Source organism: Sturnus vulgaris, chromosome 2 (genome assembly GCF_052056855.1).
Source record: "Sturnus vulgaris isolate bStuVul1 chromosome 2, bStuVul1.hap1, whole genome shotgun sequence".
Classification (NCBI taxonomy): Eukaryota; Metazoa; Chordata; class Aves; order Passeriformes; family Sturnidae; genus Sturnus; species Sturnus vulgaris.
Window position 1 is genome coordinate 105,337,226 of NC_142244.1, and position 19,605 is coordinate 105,356,830.

The 19,605-nt window shown below is 39.7% G+C and overlaps 2 protein-coding genes across 19 annotated transcripts in view; one reads left to right on the plus strand and one right to left on the minus strand.

Annotated features, from left to right (window-relative positions):
- Nucleotides 1-19,605, minus strand: part of LOC148224944 (uncharacterized) — a 412,443-nt gene that overhangs the window by 65,531 nt on the left and 327,307 nt on the right. For all 18 annotated transcript variants that reach the window (XR_015801779.1, XR_015801784.1, XM_088160311.1 and 15 more), the window contains one exon: nt 593-680. The gene's annotated coding sequence lies outside the window, so the exon portion shown is untranslated. The remainder of the gene's footprint in view (nt 1-592; nt 681-19,605) is intronic.
- Nucleotides 1-19,605, plus strand: part of PHEX (phosphate regulating endopeptidase X-linked) — a 94,992-nt gene that overhangs the window by 51,619 nt on the left and 23,768 nt on the right. Inside the window, exons 13-15 of the mRNA XM_014879751.2 lie at nt 9,532-9,609; nt 11,184-11,287; nt 18,552-18,610. Of these exons, the coding sequence (XP_014735237.2) occupies nt 9,532-9,609; nt 11,184-11,287; nt 18,552-18,610 (241 nt within the window). The remainder of the gene's footprint in view (nt 1-9,531; nt 9,610-11,183; nt 11,288-18,551; nt 18,611-19,605) is intronic.

Sequence of the window (19,605 nt, forward strand, 5' to 3'; positions counted from 1 at the left end):
ATTGGAAAGTGTACTTTTATTGAGTGCCAATTAAACCTTAGCCATGCTTCTCCTTTGTGGAAGTGAGCATTCTGAAATTAAGGTGGTCTCTGGATGCAAAAAATTCAAGGGCCTGGTTGTATTGAGTAGTTGCATTGCAGGGAGCAATGAGCAAATCTTCTCATAAGGTTGAAATGTGCCACATTTTTACTCTTTTCAAACGTCTGCAATTCCCTTGCACAGTAAATATATCACTAGGGGTTTATTTTCCTGGTTTAACTCATCTTTCACAAAATCACAGGATGGGTCAGATTGGAAGAGATCACAGTGAGGTCATGTGGTCCCACCTCCCTGCTCAAGCAGGGCCATCCCAGAGCACATGGCACAGGGCTGTGTCCAGATGGTTCTTGAACAACTCCAGTGAAGGAGACTCCACACCTTCTCTGGGCAATCTGTTCTAGTGTTTGGTCACCTGCACAGGGAAGAAATTCCTTTTCATATTCAGGTGGAACTTCCTGTGCATCAATTCCTGCCTCTGGTCCTATTGCTTGGCACCACCAAGAAGAGCCTCCAAAAGGCTCCATCCTCTGACACTCTCCCTTCAGATACTTACAGGCATTGATGAGCTTCCCTCCAAGTCATCCCTTTTTGAGGCTGAACAGCCCAATCCTCCTTCTTCATTCTTCCAACTCAATAGGAAGCTGGAAGGAAAGTAGATGATGCTCAGAAATGACATAAGGGATTTGAAAAGTGTGCACTACTTATCTAGTTTGGCATTTGGTCAGGATTTTGAGGCTGCCATCCTGCACCATTCCTGAGATAGTTGTTTGGATAATGCCAGTTTCTAGAGTAACATTTTTTCACCTGTGAGAAATAGAGAATGGTACTTTCCTCCTAGAGTAGAAGTGTTCCATGTTTTCTCTGAATAAAAATAAGTCTTCACTTTCTATCAGATTAACATCTCCTTTTCTTTCTTACTTGTTTTACATCAAATATTTATTTTTCATTACAAACTTTAATTTTTGAACTCTAAGAATAATCTATCACATCCTGAATTTAATTTAACCTTCACAGGAAGACTGGGCTTTCCTGATCAGTAACCACAGGAGATGTTCTTCTCCACTGGCCAGAGTTGAAACTAATAGCCATGGCATGTTTGCTTATCTCTTATCTCTGGGGTTAGATTGCTGCTGTCAGCTTCTCCCTTGTTATCTGGCTGCTGCTACTGCTCACTCAGTTGTGCAGGGATGTCAGTTCCATTAATAACCTGAGCACCGTGCAAACAGATAGTGGAAAACAGGTGAAGGGAGAGGAAATTGTATTTAACCCTGATCTCACAGCTGTCATTTTTCAGACTCAGCCACAACTACATAAGACCAGAATGGGTGCATGACATCAAAATACTTGTGAAAAATCTCATGCTTGAAATAGGAGGGAGACAGATGGACAGACACCTGCAGATGCTCAGGGACCAGGGTGAATCTGAAGGTTTTATGGCAGAACCTCAACGTGAGATGATTGTTATGCTAAATGACAGAGTAATTCGTCCAAAGAGCAAGAGATCCTCCACTACCCTTGAAAGTCTTGGACCACTTCAGCTTTAACTTTCACTATCTATGTTGTTTTTACAAGTAACCCTGTCTCCTGTGGAGGTATAGTTGCAAAGGCAGTGTAGTCCCCCAGCTCAGCAGTAGCAGACATGCAGAAGAGCCATTCTCTCATGGCCATGTCTACAAGGCCATGCTCAGCTATCTTGGCACTCCCCTACTCTGAAATGAAAGTGCATTTCCTGGCTGTGGTGGTCTCCATGTGCTGGAAATGCCCACGGAGAGGAGAGCTGCCTGCTGGCTGGGAGTGGGAGAGGAGCTCAGCAGGGCAGGGCAGTGGGGCCCCACCTTGGAGCTTCAGCCTTGGCACTGAGCTGTCCACGAGCAGGAGTGTGAACCAGCAGTGCTCAGCTTGCTCAGGTGTTGCACCAGTCACTGGGGTCTGAAGCAAAGTTGTGAGATTTTAAATGGCTTCAGGTATTGGTATTGCTGGAGTTTACTTGTGAAGGAGCTTTACCACAAGGAGCTCGTCAGACTCAGGAATTTGTTCCTTTAGTGGCCTTTTAGAGGCCAGGATGCTGTGACTAAGAATAAAGGCTTCCTCAGCTGCCCTCATTTGTGAGGAAGTTGTGAAGTGTCTTGTGCTCAGTTTGCTGCATATAGGATGAGGTTCATCAATGTGAAAATACCTAAATATAATTTATGTAAAAGTAAAAAAATTTAAAGGTTTGGAATAGAGAGGAATTTGATCTTGAGTAGAGAGTAAAATATTTTCTGAATGTATTTTTTCTATATTCTGCAGCCTATGTTTTTGATTATGCACCCATCTGCTTTCTCCCCATACATTACAAGGCATGGACAGCTAATAGTGACATGCTTACTGGTACAGTGCTGGTCAGGGTCCCTGTTCAAGCAAAAGGAATTCCACCTCAGAGATAAAACATTCAGGTCATGAGGAATACTGGTGTTTAAGTTCTCAGTTGAGTTTGAGTTGTCTCAAAACTAAAAGGAGTCTCTGCCATGTCTGGTCTCAGTTGCATCAAGATTGTGGCTGAAGCTCACTTGTGAAATGAGAAATGAAAAGGGAATTTTTCACATGCTATTCTTCAGTTTAAAAAAAAGTGCTCAGCAACCTTTGCTTAACCTTGAAAATGTTAAATGAATGTAAACTGATTCAAGCAGAGGCTAAGGTCAGAAGTTGTCCCTTTCTGGAACAGGTTATTCAGAGTTTTGCATAAAACTGGAAAAGAAATGCTGTGGTAAATCATATCCCACACAGTTATGATGGGGAGAGAGCTTCCTCACCCTTTCCTGATCTCTGAGCCTGCCCTTCTCTGTGTCCAGTGCCAGAGACCTCAGCACACAGAGGTTTTTTGGGTCCCTGGGGACTTTTATTTTGCTAGCACCGTGGGTTTTCTTAAGCCTGCTATTTGCCTAGAGCTAAAACAAAAGAGCACAAAAGATTTTTGGATCAAGGTGGTTGTGTTTCTATCAAGAGGTGGCATGAACAAGGGAGTATGGGTCAACTCATGTTCTGGAGGTGAGCAGTAAAATGGGTCAAAATGGGTCCAGGAAGGCATTTCTATAGAAAACTGAATATAATAATTTCTGCAGCTCAGTAATGTGAAAAAGACCAGCCGAATGTGGCTTTTTTTTTTTTTTTTTTTTTTTTTTTTTTTTTTTTTTTCTATTGCAAATGCTTAGGATCCAGATTGCAAAATCTTCTCACTAAAGATATCTAAGGTAATTTCAAAACACAAAGAGAATTTTGAGTTGGGGGAGTGTGTTTGGTCGTTTGATTTTCAGAGATAACTGTATTGGAAAACATGGAGTGTTGTCTGAAAGTAAAATCAGGAGGAGTATTTTTTTTTAGTAAGAGTCCAAGCCTAGCTTGGCATGAGTCCTATCAAAGGCAGCTTAGCAGCACATACCATGGGGCATGTATCTATATCTATATCAGCATGGTGCTATGATTGTCTGTGTCTTCAGACCACAACAATTCAGTTTCTGGCTTGTTTGAAGTGCAGCAGGAAGAGCTCCCAACTCTCCACACATCCTGGTGCAGTCATGCCCCAGGTGATCCACAGGTGTGCAGAGGGGAATCCAGTGCAGAAACCCCCATGCTGGAGCTGACCTGCCACTGCTGGTGTGCTGCCAGAGCTGAGTCATTTTGCATATCTGGGCATCATTCTTTGTTCTGGTCCATGGGCATCATTCCAGCTCCACTGAGAATCCAAAGACCCTTAAAACTCACCCCGGTGCTTTGGACAGGAATAGTTAGCAGTTAAGCACATCCTGTGCCAGGAACTCAGTTGTGCTGGTCTGCAGTATAAGTGCACTTATATCTTCAAAGATTAAAGTCCTTTCTGTGTGCCATAAAGAAAGGTATTGCAGATCTGACATTCTGTTTGTGAAAGACAGAATATATGTCTCTCACATATAATATTCAGTGTATGATATAATAGAATAATGCTAATTGTCATATAGAGGTTGCAAATGGAAAATTGAATTAAAATAAAATGGACAAAGAAATTTTCTTTCTTAGCAAAATTAAAGCAAAGCTGGCAGCAGAATGAGTTTCTGGTGGAAGGAGAAAACATGACTGAGTCTATTAATGGTAGTGCTGCATTGAACTGAGGAGTTGTGCTTATGAAAATATCACAGTCAATTAGTATGTTTATATAAGTAAGACCGAAATAAAGATGCTAATTTCACACTTTCTCTGACCTAGTCCAGTTCTATTGCTTAAAAAAACAATCATTTCATGTGGGATTAGTTTAAGATGAAAAGTTAATTCCAGTGAAACTTTCATCACAGTGCTTGAACCAATGACTGAATCTTTGTATTCCAGAGAGTCAGAAGAGATTTAGGACAGGAAAGAGTGGCACTGATGTACTTTGTTGCTTTTTCTGACTCTTTTGTCCATGGTAGTCCTACTAAACTTTTAGATGCTTTAAACTTTATGGTGGGTAATAAGAATATTGTCTTGCTGAATAGTAGATATTAAGACTGAACATATAATCTCAATGAACACTTGTCTTAGGAATTGCTGTGTCTCTTTTCCTCTCTATTTCCTAGGATTATAAGGTATGGTATTTTTAATTGTACTGAATAGTATTGTCTTGTCAGTAAGTTTTCTCTGAGTGAGGCCTTGGTTTCAAAAGATCATTTAGAGGAGGAGCTAACTCCTCCTGTACCACATAACCCTTCTCCACTTTGTCACATCATGTGTCACCAGCACTTGGTTTGTAAAAGTTCCAGAACTTGTTGGGTTTCTCCATGTAGTGAGTGAATGATTCAGCTCAGTGATCTGGCAGAAAATTAGCTGGGGAAAAGCTTGGTTAAATTTCTGCTGTGTTATTGATGTGTTAAGTGGTCTCACAGAAAGATGTGTTGAGCTCAGGCAGCCTTTGGAGGCTGTTGGTGCAGCAGGAGAAGAGCTATGGGCAGAGGTGAGAAGAGCAGGGAAGAAGAAGCACAAGGACTCGGATTTTTCTTTCATTTGGCAGCCCAGAGTTGTTAAATGGACTCAGCTACTTTTGAAACTATAATGTGCATTTAACTGAAAGCAATTTTATGTGTACATGGGTGTCATTATTCACATAAGTCACTTGATTATTTATTTTACTTTTTCTTTAACCTTGGCCTCAAGCTATTACAAAGATGGAATAATAGCTGCATTTTCTGTCTTCATTATTTTAGCAATTTTTTTAGAGCATTCAAAACAATTATTGTAATACAGAGGGGATGGTTATGGTGCAGTGTGAAGTGGTGGTATGTGAATTATTATTAAATGAAACACCAGTTCTTGAAAAGTCTACACAGTTTCTATTATTGTGACATGCAACAAAAAGAGGACAATTAAGCCAAGTTTTAGAGATAAATAATGATAATCTGTATTCTTGAGTATGGATTAGACAGTTCACTGCAGATCAAGTACTGTTAGAAATTGTCATTTCAGGCCAAGTGTTCATGTTTGAGTTTCCACTTCACTTTCCATTGTAGTTGACAATGTGAAAATCCCTGATATTTCATTTTCCCACAAAGGAAATACGGTGCATCATTAGGGTGAGCTCAATCCATCTCTCACTCAAGTCAGTAGTGACTTCCTACTGACATCTGTAAGTTTGGGCTTTAGCCCTGTGATGGAACTTTCCTGTGTTTTGCCAAGATCCATCACTCTATTTTCCTAGTTTTTCTATGTAAACCCTAGATAGATGCAGTGATATTTATGCAGCAGTTTTACCAGATGGCTTTTGAATCGTCTGTTCTCAATGAAAAATGAAAAGACTGGGCACATATATAAAGGTTGAATTAATCTTTGTAATTAAATGGAACATTACGTTGCCATGAATGATTTTAGCTTTCACAATGTATTTCATGGTAATTTTTCAGTGACCTGTAATTGTATTAATTTTTTATATATTTAGAAGCTTAAAAATGATCTTCACAAAGTTATTGAGGCAAGTTAATATACAGAAGATGTCTGTCAGACTCATAAAACTTTGTAGTGATATATATGATTTTTTTTGTTTTCTCTTTACAGTAAGTAAAATATGTCAGTAGTTAGTGTTGTAAAAAATATCCAAATCATACTCTGAGAGGTAAAAAGGCTCTCAGAATGCTCACATGCTCGGCTGTCAAGTGAGAATTTGAATAGGCTGGAATCTGGGCTGCTTTGGAGCACTGAAACACGTGTGCATTCCCACGTTGGCAGGTTGTTAGGCAGAGAGTGAAAGCTCGTTTATTATTTTGTCTGTGTAGTAAACTGACTTGCAATGCTCTCCGTGTGAACAGATACACACTGATGGTAAAATCCTGGCTGTGTTGAAGGCGATGGGGAAATCTCCATGCACAAGGAGTGGTGGAAGTAATCCCACTCTGGCTCCTGTGCCTCAGAGCCTGCTGTCTCTGGCTATTGGGATAGAAAAGTCTTCATGACTTACCCTAAAGCTCCCTCTGAGAGCCTCTTGTGATGGGGAGAGGAGCCCTGCAGTGCTGAGTTCCCTTAATTTACCCAACAGCCCAAGCAGGCTGAGTGCTCAGTGATGCCTGGGGGAGGTACCACCGCCTCTTTTCCTCCTGTACACATGGCTGTTTAATATGCAAATTAGAGAAAGGAGTTAAATGAGCCTTTAAACCATAAAAAGTTGTGCATGGTGGATTTATGGTGGATTCATATGCGATTGCCACATGGCTGGTTCCTGTACATTTGTCACATTTCATTTGACTCCCTGTGCTTGCCTCCTGGAAGGCTGGTGGTCTCTTATACATACTTTTAATCCTACCAAGTGGAAAATAATGACATCATTATCAAAGAGTAAGCAAGCTGTAGAAATGTTTTCCACTTCCTTGTGCTGTATAAATAAGGAGTCTCCCAACTGCTGTTAAACATTACACAAGTGATATTTACTGCAAATTTAGAAACCTGCTCTCAATATGATACTTTCTAATTTGTCAGTTGTATAAATAAATTGGGCTTGTGCTGGGCTCAGCTGAAAAGGTTTGCATCTGATGCAAAGCTTCTAGGAGGAATCCCAGTCAGAGGGATTCCCAAGGGCTTCAGAAGGGCTCCTGTGCTCTCTCATGAGTTTTGCTTTGGCTATAGGAAACAGTTTCCCTAACCAGCAGCCAAACATCCTTCACTGTCAGCATCAGGTTTGTCTGTCTTATTTGCTCAGATTGCTACACCACATATTGTAGTAATGCCTTTTAAGTAACAAATGCAATAATATAACATTTCCCCCTTATCTATCTATCTATCTCTCTATCTCACAAAATACAGACAGCCTTAGACATTAACAAAGCATCAAAGGACTAGAAGCAGCATTACCTTTTGAGTTTGCTCTCAAAGATCTCGAGACACACTCTGTTATTTACTAGGGTTTTATATTGCCTTTATAAAAAAATCTCTGTAGTGTCCAACTATTTTATTCTCATGCTTAAAAATCTCAATCTCACAACATCAAATGTGAAAGTCACAAAGCAAGTGATGAACTCATGCAGAACATTTGATATTCACCAGGTTTGTTTAAGTAGCTGACTTAGAAGAAATTAAAACTTATGGGTTTTGCTCTTTCCTTTTCCAAAGCTAATTTAAACTAGCATTGAAACATGGGAAATGGTAAAGGAAAGTTTCTGATTCCTTGCAAAGTTCAGTCCGTTGGACCTGACAACACTACCAGGAAAAATTTAGACCTCTTGATTGCATACAAACTTGCAGAAAAATTGTGCTCCCTTCTTGGTTTTTTATTCTCCCTCCCGACCACGCATTTAAAATATCATGAAAGACTGCTGAACCTTCTGGCAAAGTGAGAAAACATTCTGTTGAGAGTTAATTTGGCTCATTTCATATTTTCCATTCAGCATTTTTTTTCCATTTCTTTTTTTATTACTTGGGCAATTTGCATGACAATGGGATCTTTCTTGCTTAAGAGATTGTCTACTCCTGCTGCTAATTTCCTACCTGAAGTTGTTATCTTCTGTTTGTGACATCTTGATTATCTCAACCACAATTGTGATGTCACAAATGGAGGATTATGACTTTGGGTTGCAAGTGAGACTGAGAAATTGAAGGAGTTTGAAGAAAAGAGGCCTTTCTTCTCAAAAAAAAAAAACAAAAAAGGAGACAGAATGACTGGTTAAATGGAGGCAATCCTCCATCACCTTTCTTCTTCAAGCTGTGGAACAGCTAGTTTTCCCTCTTGCTGTATAGGAGGCACTGCTGTATTGAGATACTGTGAAGTGGGGGAATGGGAAAGGGTATGTGGAGGAAGGGGAATCTTCCTTTGAGCAGTCAGTCCCTGCAGCAAGAAGGAAATAAAAGCCATTGGACCCATGAGAGGTCCAGACTCTGCTCACAGAGAGCAGAATGCAGGGTTAGTATGGTTGTACTTAGTTTAAAGGCCAATTATTTATTGCTTTTCATATCTTGCAATATTCATTTATTAACATCAGAATTTGATGACCACGGAGGAGCATTTTTTGAGGGGTGGAGGGAATTCCAAAGACTTATGGAGAAGTTACACTCAGCATCCTGAAAACATAAAAAAATGGAAGTTGTGTACTATCCTAGTCCATCATAGCTATAATTTATCCCATGGACATGTTGCATTTAACTTCTTGGTATGTCATCTTATATTTTTGTATACTTGTGCTTTTCCTCTGGAAACCTGTTTCCACGGAGATTCTGGGTGACTGAGTGCCCTGCTGGTGTTTCTGTGAGGACATTACCAGGCTGTTTATACCATGATTTACAGAGTGGGAATACTCATCCACAGCTACTTCACACTGGACTCTTTACACAGGTTGTGCATAAACACTGGGACCAAGTCACGACTGAAAGAGGATTAATGAAAAGTGTCTTATTTTAACACCTCTACTGACAAAAGAGGAAAGGCAAAGACTGCAAAGTAAAGGAGGGAAACGAGAACTGAACACAGATCAGTCCTGTGGTTTTCAGAAAGTACAGTGTCCTTCAGAATAGGACCCATCCTCAGGTGCAAATAGAAGTGACCCTGAGTGGAAACACCAGTCTGCACTTGCTGGGACCAGGGTTGATTCACATCTGTGCTCCAAATCGATTTCAGCAGTTGGATATGTACCAGCTACTGTGCCATAGCAAAACAGCCTGTTTCCTGTTGTCCTTTGCAAAACATTGTACAAACAGGCATTTGACCATCTGATTAACACAAACCCTGTAGGGAAAATCAGCTGTTAGGATTTTGCACTCAGACACATTGCTGTAAATACGCAAAAGCTCTGCAGGCAGCCACAGACCCACTGTGATAATCTGACAACAGAATCTGGACCCTCTGCCTTGTGATGCCGAGCTCATCTGTGGCACCAAGTTTACCTTGTAGGCAAGTTGTTTTGAAGTTAAATTAGGATGGCTCCAGGGAAGCATAGTAATACAAAGTGGAAACTGAGCAAGAAAGATAAAAAGCTGTGTGCTGAGAAGTGGTTTTGTCTGTCAAAACTTTTTTTCTCTTTTTCTTTTTCAAAGGCAAAAGCAGTTATGGCGAAAGTTGGTTACCCTCAGTTTATAATGAATGACACATATATTAATGAAGACATCAAAACAGTAAGTGTCAGGCTTGCAGCTTTATTCATTTATGCAGCCATTCTTTGCTCTGTTTTGCTGCTGTCTAAAGTGCAAGCTAGTCTTTTGTTTGGCATGCACCTGGACTCGTGCTTGCCTGGTTATTTTTATTTTATTTTTGAAGTGTGCCAGCTCTAAATTGTGTCTAAAAAGTCAATGCGGTTGTATCTAAGCGAGATTATGAGGCCTGCTGGGAGTTAAATCTGTCTGGGTGCAAAGAAACCTTCCTGCTATTAAGCATTTTAAAGGTTAAGCACACAATATAATAATTTTGCATTTAGTTATAAAAATGGAACAAACCAAAAGCATTTCTTCTCAAAATAATGATTTTCAAAAAGACTAGTGCATTTTACCTCAGAATATCACAATTTAGGATGCCCTGTATAAATTCTCCTCATCTCTCCAGGCTATGATTTTAATTTACAATTGATGCCTACAATCATGCCAAGAGGTCCTAACCAATGTATAGGCCTATTGTGCTGCCTTCTGGACAAGGATACTGTGGGGGACTCCTTCCTACCCTAGTACCTGTTCAGCCTAACTAAGGCAGGACGGAAATCATTAATAATAATAATATATTTTACTATTTTCTAACTGTGGCATGCATTTGATTAATTGTATTGCTGAAAGTCACAGGCAGACTAGAAACACAAGTTCAAAGACATTAAAATACAAGAGTGTTCATCATCTTTGCCAGAGCACACGAACAAACTCTAGATAGAGGCATCATTTATTGAGAGAACCAACTCTACCAGCCTAGTCCTTGTCCAGAGAAATTGCAGGGTGAGGTGGTGAAATGAAAACAGTGCAATGAGACAGAGCATGTGACCAACTCTATCACTCAGTGCATGGAATTATTTGCTCAGATAAGTGGCAATGTCTGGTGAAAAATACTTGTTAATCATGCTTGCAAAAGCATAGTTTACATCTGAAGAGCAACATCCTCACAAATCCTAGAATTGTTTTAAACTGATAACAGGGATTTATAACCTATTAACATCCCTTTTCCTCGCCTGTTTAGTTTTGTGTGTGTGAATGCTATTAGATTTGGAAACTTATGGAATCATGGAGCCCTATGGCTGTAAATGTTTAATGTGGCAGAACTCTCAGTAGGCACAGAATATGAAGGATTTGTTATAAAATGTAAAGCAAACCGAAAAAGGGGACTTCATTACATTATTGGAAGTGGTTTTAAAATGCATTTTTAAAAATAAAAGTAAGCCTACTTCCTCCTGGAAAAGAGGCTCTTAATAATAGCCATAGAAATGTGCAGTCTGCAATCTATTGTTGGGTGCTTATGATTCCTTCAGCAGCACTCTGCACAGTGAAGAGCTTTCCCAGTGTTCCAGACCCTTGTGCAGATCTGTTCAGCCACTGTTTTTTAACTAAGCTCATAAAATATTTATTCTTCCTACCAAGTGTAGAAATTGTACTTGCTTTGATAATCGCCAAAAAATTAGGTGATTATCTCATATAAAATAAAAGTTCTGCTTGTTTTATGTCTGCTTTTGTTTCTTTGGACATGCTTTAAAAATGTCTGTGCTTTTTCAATACAGCTGAAGTTTACAGAAAATGATTTTTTTGGCAATGTATTGCAAACTCGCAAATACGCAGCCCAATCTGATTTCTACTGGCTTAGAAAAGAAGTTCCAAAAACAGAGTGAGTAGACAAAAGGCAAATTTACATAATCTTCTAACAATACTTTAACTTATATTATTTTATTTTTATATTAAATACTGTTATATATTAAGTTTTAATAGAATTATGTTAACAGCATTATGTTATGACACAGAAAGCCGATGGGCAAATTCCCATTATTCAGAAACTCCTGTGGATTTTTTTTGGTAAGTTCTAGGTATCTCTGTTCGTATGCAGAGTAGTCACATGCTTGAAGCTTAAAGTTAATTTAATGAAAAAAGGGGTAATTGAATAGCAATTAAAAATGGATTACGTCTCTTGGTCACAGTTAGAGTTTGAAATGGTACAACAGGGATTTGTAAAATAAATTTTGTAGGAATGAAATCATAGTAAGAGAATGTTATTATTAGTAATATAAATCAGCATTGTTAGTTACCTGCTGCTGATAGCAATGATACAGAATGAAACTTAATTTAATCTACATATGTTATTTTTATTTATTTGTAAACATGAGAGTGCAGATTGTGTCACAAACTGTCATAAAATACATAAGAGAATCATTCTCTTTTTTTACTGGTGGGTAATCAAATCCTTAAAATGCAAATTAAAACCTAAGCAGAACTTAATTAGTCTAATCATGCTACTTAAATATGACTCCTTCTACACACAGACTTTGAAATCAGTGCCAGTGCTTAGCTCCTGTGGTGGTATTTCCTTAGGACTCCAGAAATACTACTCAAACTGAACCACACCTTGTTCTGAGGGTGGCTCTGTGCTGTCTGTGAGGCAGGGGGACAAATGAAGGCTGTTCATGGTTGGAGTGTTTTTATTTGGCCCTATGTGTTCAAGGTGTTATTTATAAGCTTATACTTAATTGTGAATTTTACCTTCTCATCACAGCTTTCTCTGGCATTGCACTGATCAGCCCCAGGGGATGATTTTAGGGATTTTCCTGGATGCCAGGACTAGACCATGATGGTGCATTCTCTTCAGAGTAACAGTTCCAAGAGAGCAGTGGCCTCTCTATAGCAATGGTCAACCTTGGGGCAGCCCTGATGCTGAACCTGTGGGTTCTTGGCACCACAGCAAAGCTCCCCTGTAAGGAAACCAGTGGGGAGGCAGCTCCTGACTCAAGGACTGCAGTCTGAGAGCTGTCACATGGGTACACTTAAAAAATGAAGTTGTTATCCAATTGCCCACTACAAGACTGAGCACCTTCTCATGCCTGTCTTTACCATCTTATTTCCAGGACTACATAATAGCCAGCCCCTCATCACCACTGTAGTGCTTTTCTTGTCAACCCTCAGAGCACATTGAGGCCTGAGGGATGCCAGTTTGATTTCTGGTCCCTTCCCTTTGTTAGCACAGATATTTGCTCTGCCTTCTGCAGGGCTGGAGGTAATCTCCACCCGAGCCCTGGCAGGGAGGGATAATTAGGGCTCCTGCTGGGACATTATTCTGTCTCTGCAACTGTTCAGCGATAGAAAAGGGTGCTGAAAGTGGTGTCACTCTGCCTGCTGAGGGACACCAAGGCACAAAGAATCTTTGCTGTCTCCAGTACTTTTTAAAAAAAATTTATTAAAATAAACCAATAATTCCCACTTACCAGTCTGAGGCATGTCAAACCTGGCCTCAAAAATATCAGCCACTTTTTAGCCACTTCCCACTTTTAAATTATCATACTCCACTGCTTTCTGATGCTTTACCTCTCTTTTTTTCCTCTCTTTTTTCTGTTTTGTTTTATAAACTTTTACATTTCGTAGAACTCCACAGAATTTTTTATGAAGCTTGGTGCTATGTTAATAGATAATTACCCTTGGGTTTTTGTTTCTATTTGCTTCATTTCTTTTTTCCTCTAGTTTAGAGCTTTTAGCATAACATTTATATTTCGAGAGAGATGTTATGAGATCATCAAAGCTGTGGTCCGAAAAAGATAAATAAGAAAATGAGTGTTTAAGGAATGAAATAAAAGTTGCTAAAGTAGTATTATACCCAAAAGGTAAAACACTATACCCTTTTAGCAGAAAGTCCATGTTTTGCAATAATATTACTTCCAACGGGAATCACTTTCCTCAGCTAAATGTGAAATTAAATGATAGTTCAATCAAAGCACCAGGGAAAGACCATCAGGGGATGGACAGAGGAGATGGGAGATACAAGACAAAGAAGTTGGATAAAACAAGGGGTAATGTGGGTAAGAATTGTTTTGGAAATTCAACAGTTTTTAATCCAAAAAAAAGGGGGAAAACTCAAAGCAAGAGTAATTACCAAAAATCCATATTCTCTCTCTGTCCCCTCTGTCGCTGGCAGGAGAAGGAGCATGGAGGAGCTCAGATGAGGCATTGCTCAGGGCGTGGGTGGTGGGACATCCCCAGCCCTGCTGGTACAGAAAGCTGTGACAAAGGTGCTGGAGCTGCCAGTCCTGGGGCCAGGCTCCCCTGAGGACACCACAGCTCTGGGAGGTGTCACCTGTGCTCAACACCAGCTTTGGGTGCCAGCTGCCATCCTCACAGCTGGCTGGGGAGATGACTGTCACCTTCACAGCTGGCTCCATCAAACAAGATAAAAAGTGCCCGGGTATCAGCAGGGAGAAAAATGAAAGGGATTTGTGCAGGAGCTGAGGAATATGGCTCACAGAACAGCACAGGTTGGGTTGAGAGGCTCAGTGGAGTCTGGAAGGGGCAGTGTGGGAGGATGTGTGTGAAGACAATCATTGTAACCCGGGTGAAATACAACTGGAAGAGAGGAAAGTGAAAGGTTAGTACAGGGGGAAGTGATGGTGATGTAGGGGGGAAAAATTAAGGAGAATCAGGATTTTACTTGCATTTGCCTATCCATCCATGGAGTCATTCACATTCCCACATACAAATATGTGTGTGTGTGTACAAACACATGCCTGCACCTTTTTGTCAGAGATGGAATCTGTCCTTCTTAACACGGATATCATACTTGCAAATAACAAATCATCAGAGGACTTCTTGGGCACACCACTTCATTATTATTCATCTTTCTCCTTTGAAGTCAGCATATAATCTAAGATTTTTAGACCTGGCCAAATCTTTCTCCATTTTTCAGTGCTGGGGATGTAGATATCTGGTATCCTGATAAGAGGATACAGAAGAAGTGTGCTATGAGAGGATTCTGGGGTCTCCTCCAGGACCTATCCCTGTTTCTCTTGACCACACATTATTGTGTGTAAGCCCTGGCTCTTGGTTTGCCACAGGGGAGGGCAGCTCTGAGAGGTTCTGGGCTGGATACCAGTAAGCACAGTGCAAAAGCTCCTTCTGCCAAAAGGGAAAAGCAGCCATCAAAAACCCTGGGCAGGCTGTTGTCTGATGGAGAGATGCTGCTGGAAATGGGCTGTCTGGGACCTGCCCTGGAGAGGAGAGGATGGAAAGGAGCCTCCTGGAGCCTTTCCCTGGGCTTTGAACCTCATTTTAAGCAGGGATGTGGCACTGAAGGCTGGACCCAGCCTTACCATCCTAGCTGCTTGCCCATTCCTAAGGGAGACAGATGGTAGCCTGGCCTAGGATAATAACCTGTTTCTATGTAGGAAAATATATAAAAGAGGCCAACAATGAGAAGACGAAATACAGTTTTGAAAGTCACCTTGAAGGTTGCCTCCCATTTAGAAGTTTTTCTTTATAGTATTTTCTTTGGAAGACATTTTCCAGCTTTCAGAAACTTTGTACAGTTTTTCACTTCTAACCAGCTTAATTCTTTGTACATTCACAAGTTATTTTTCCTTATTTATATGATTATTTATTTTTTATTTCTAACTTTGAATGTTGAACAGCAAATTGAATGATTTCTTATAACTCAAAAAACAGAGGATCAATTTGCAAATTCAGTTTGTGCTTTACAGAGAATTAAATAAACTAATAAGCTTTTTCCTGTGTTGTAAATATTCCCAGCCACCCCTGTTCATGATTGGCAATGTAGCACATTATACTTCTAACAGAAAGAAAATATCAGAGAGAAAATTGCAGCCTCAAGAACACAGACTAAGAGAGTATCTGCCCACTTGCTATCTCAGTGAATATTTCACATTTTATTTCTACAAGGGCAATCTCAACCTTACAAGTGTCAACTCTACAGAATTAGGTTTTGACTGCTGCAGTAGTAGATGGGTAATGCTACAGGACATCATTCAAAGCTGCCCCTTTCCCACAAATTATAGCAAATGAAAACAGCGTAAACAGTTCTAGAATTTTTATTTATTTACTTTGTAATTAATAAGAGCTTGTAATGTGTAATGTGTTTCTTTTTTTCCCTATCCTCTGTTAGTAGATAAAGCACACAGAAATTGTAACCAGATCTAGAGCAAATGCTCAGGGAATCTGATTTTAAACAGGAATGGGAGAGTTGTTTCTAAATTTGCTTCACCTTAAAATTTAAGAGCAAAAGCTATTTATTACACACCTTTGTGTTGTAATTTGGTGTGTTATTAGTTAAGGACAGTCCCTGAAAGTTTAGTCATTTCAAGGAGTTCACTGAAAGAGCATGGCAGATGAGAAGTGAAGTTGTTCTGCTCACCTGGATGGAAGCAGTCTTGTTTATTTCTACTCTTTCGTGGAAAATACTTCCTAAATTTTTTTGAGAGGGCTTAGAATGGCACAACAAAATGCTGGAATGGAAATATGCTTCTTACCACATGTCAGATATGAAATACTCTGCTTGTTACTAGAGAACTCTCATTCTTCCTAACTCCTTAGTATGGCTGCTAAGTGTCCTCTTCCCAACTGCTTAAAAGCGTAATGAATTTCATACAGGGTCGTTCTTGAGGCCTCGTTATGAAACAGCAATTTGGAAAGAGCTGAGTTCAGTTTTACAGTGGGAAAATCAAGGCTGCTCTCAGTCTTTGGCTCATGCCAAGCTCAGCAAACAGGATGGGCTCTGCTGGTGTGGTGGGAGATCACGAGAAAAGCAGCAGTGTCAGGACAGGGGTGCTGTGATTTGTCTTAACCTGCAAGCTCCAAGTCTATGAGTTCACAGGTATGAAAGTATGGCCAGAGGATGGTGTGATGTCCTCCCTCAGTAAATGTGGACCAAATGCCACCAACATTCACTTCTGCTCCTGGCAGAGTGACCTGATCCTGTGGGGACCAGTACCTGCATCACCAGCTCCTCCCCCAGTAAAAGAAGTGCAAACTTGTGCTGTTAGAGAGCTGTCTCCAGTCACTGAAGAGCTCTTTGTGCTGCATATGCTGGTTCCTCTCTGCAGCTAGCTGTGGTAAGCCCCCCACAAGATGGAAAGAAGAACCAGAGCACATGAATCTGTTTGGAAGTGTCTGTTATACATCTCAGGCCCTTGATCCTCTGACTGGAAATAAAAGGCCAAAAGGAATTTGCAGAAAGGGAGCATTTTCTGTCCCAGAAGTCTTTTTCATGCTTCAAAATTGCTTTCTGTTTGAGAACAGAAAGGCAGTTTTAAGCAGAACAAGCCAAGAGGGTGAGGTGCAAGTCACAACACTAGGTGTCTTTGCTCAAACTTACAGTAAAATATAAATTGAAATGTTGACTGTTTCAGATGGCTCCTTTACAGATGGATTTTCTCCCTGTCAAAAAAGGGACAGTCCTCCAGATTTACAGCTAAGCCTGGAGCACAGGTCCCAAGGCATAAATAGTAGGCTTGCATCCTTCAAAACAGCTCAGCTGATTGCTGCTGTGAACAAACATGAAATTGAAATGTAGTTAATTAAGCCTCTAATTTTTTTCATTATCCCCTTACCATATACATTCTTTCTTCAATTTTCCATTATCTCACTATATTACCTCTAACATTTAATCTCCTTATTATGAAGAAAGCAGAAAACAGACCAGAAAACAACCTCCCTCTGCTCCTCCCCTTCACAATCTCCTAATAAACAAAACAGGGAGAGTTATCTCTGACAATTAGAGCCTGTAATGTGATGGATGGTTAAAATATGTACATGACATCACTCTTTTAGCCTTTATTGATTAGGTTTTCTAGTTGATGCATTGGAAAATGAGCTGCTCAGCTTGGAGAATGAAACAAGAAGTCAAATTTATCGATAAAAGACAAAATGCTGCCATTTTAAACTCTCCCCTTTGTTACATGGTTTAAGTGAGGACATTAGTTGTTAGGATCTGCAGATGACTCTCATGTTAATGAGGCTATTTTAAAGCATGAATTGTGTACACATTGTCACTGATATCACATATTTTCCATATTCTGATAGATTTTCCTTTGTCTTACTCATTGCTTTGCAGCTGCTTTCTCTTCTCTTTAAAACAAATTTTCCAAAGCAATTGCATTGCTTTCACATGGCTTTATAAAACTTTTGAGTAATGTTTTGCTAATGACATCAGGATGTTCCTGTTTGGACATTTATTAGCGTTGCTTCTCATTTATTATGAACTAACCACTAATTATCGTATTCTTTATTTCTTTTACCTCACTTCTTCCTTATAAAATCATATAGTGAAATCTTGGGCTCACTGAACTCAGAATTTCATCTGAGGGGATTTGGATCTTGCTGAAGTCAGGCAAGATTTTCCATTCATATGGTTGAAGCCACTGTCGATATAGATGAGCTTAAGCTAAGCAGATTCATTTGCTATTCATAGAATCACAGAATATCCTGAGTGGGAAGGGAATCACAAGGATCATCAAAGTCCAACTCCTATTCAAATCTAGGGTTTCTTCCAGTGTATATGAGAAATCAAACTATGAGAAGAAATGCCTGGCAAGAAGTCTGCTTGTTTAGGATGGCCATGTTCACTGTGTAGGGTACAGAACATGTTTATTTTGAATTTACATTCCCAGAAATTACCTGCTTATGGCATAATCCTAATTTTTCAAGTAGTTGTTCAACAAAGCCTCTAAAGCCACTTGTTTCAAAATGCTCTCTAATTTCAAAAGGGAGTTTCTTCTCATGTGTTTGAAAGACACCCAAGAGAGTTTTTACAGCTGCTGTCAGTGCTGCAGCCTCTGCTGGGTGAATTTTGTTTCATCAGCATGGCTGGCCTCACAAGCACAGTGGTCACTTAAAAATTAAACAGATCACATGATAGGAACACTAAGAATTGCTCTTGTTGGGCATTCATTGACTGTACACATTTAAAGTCATTAAACAATAGATTTAAATGTTCTAGAAGGTGTCGGTAGCATGTACTGAAATGGAGAAGTACTTAAATTTTTATGTGTCTTAATTCCTTAATGTTTTTACTTCCTTCTACTGAGTTCAATTTTTATCTTTACTTGATTCATAAAGGTAAAAGTCAATGTGCTGACAGATGATTTATTTTGTTCTTGCTACAGGTGGTTTACAAGCCCAACTACTGTGAATGCTTTCTATAGTGCATCTACCAACCAGATCAGTGAGTATCTGCCTTCTGAGCCTCCTTATAAAGTGCCTGTTTGGGAATGTGTGTATCAGGCTTCAGATAACAGCTGTACCTATTGTGTCTGTGTCTATACTGTGTCTGTTTGTGACTGAAAATGAAAAGTTCAGATCTGGTCATTCAGCTGTGAGACTTAAGTGAGAGGATCATTCTGGAAAACCCAGAACTCTCACAGATTGGAACTACTGTTGCTCCATGAGTTACCCTGTACCAGATAGGGTGCAGTGACCGTGTGTGTCTGTGTGTGTTTGTTTGTACTCTGTCCATTGTGACTGATAGCTTAAATCACTTTTATTAAAGCCTAATGTTTATCCTCTGTTTTCTGTAGCAAAAACATGTGTACACACATCTCCATAAATACACAGTGATAGCAGTTCTGTCCTCTAGTATTGACAGATATCTAACAACAAATGTGACTAGAGAAGACTGAGCTATAGACCAGAAAACATAAGAAGGTGTAGCCGGTGGATTTGTATAATACCTTCAAGGAGTGATATCTGTAGTTAACAGAAAATACCTGAATGTGCAGTACTACTTGTCTTACTCTAATTTTTGTCACTAGTTGTTTTTAGATAGCATATATTCTAGTGTGGAAACAAATAAGGTAAAAGAGCTGAGTTTTTCAAAGATGTGTTATGAGTTTGGGTGTTCATTCCTGTTTGCTTCAATGGGGTTTTGAATTGAAATTTTACAACAGGCTTTAAAATTCTATACCAGACTTTCTGTGTACAACAGTGTTACCTTTACCCTGGCAATTCTCTTTGCTCTTATTAGCTTTGCACGTTAAATCAGCCTTCTTTTTCTGTGCCATTGGGGTCTGGAAGGTGGCTGCCACCACTTCTGTGGTCCCTAGAGACAGGACCTCAAAAATTACTGAGTGATTCCCCCGTTTTCTCCTGAATCTCTTTTGGTTGCAGAGAGAAAGTTACAAATTTAATGTATCACACTGAAGAAAGTGTAACAGAAGACTG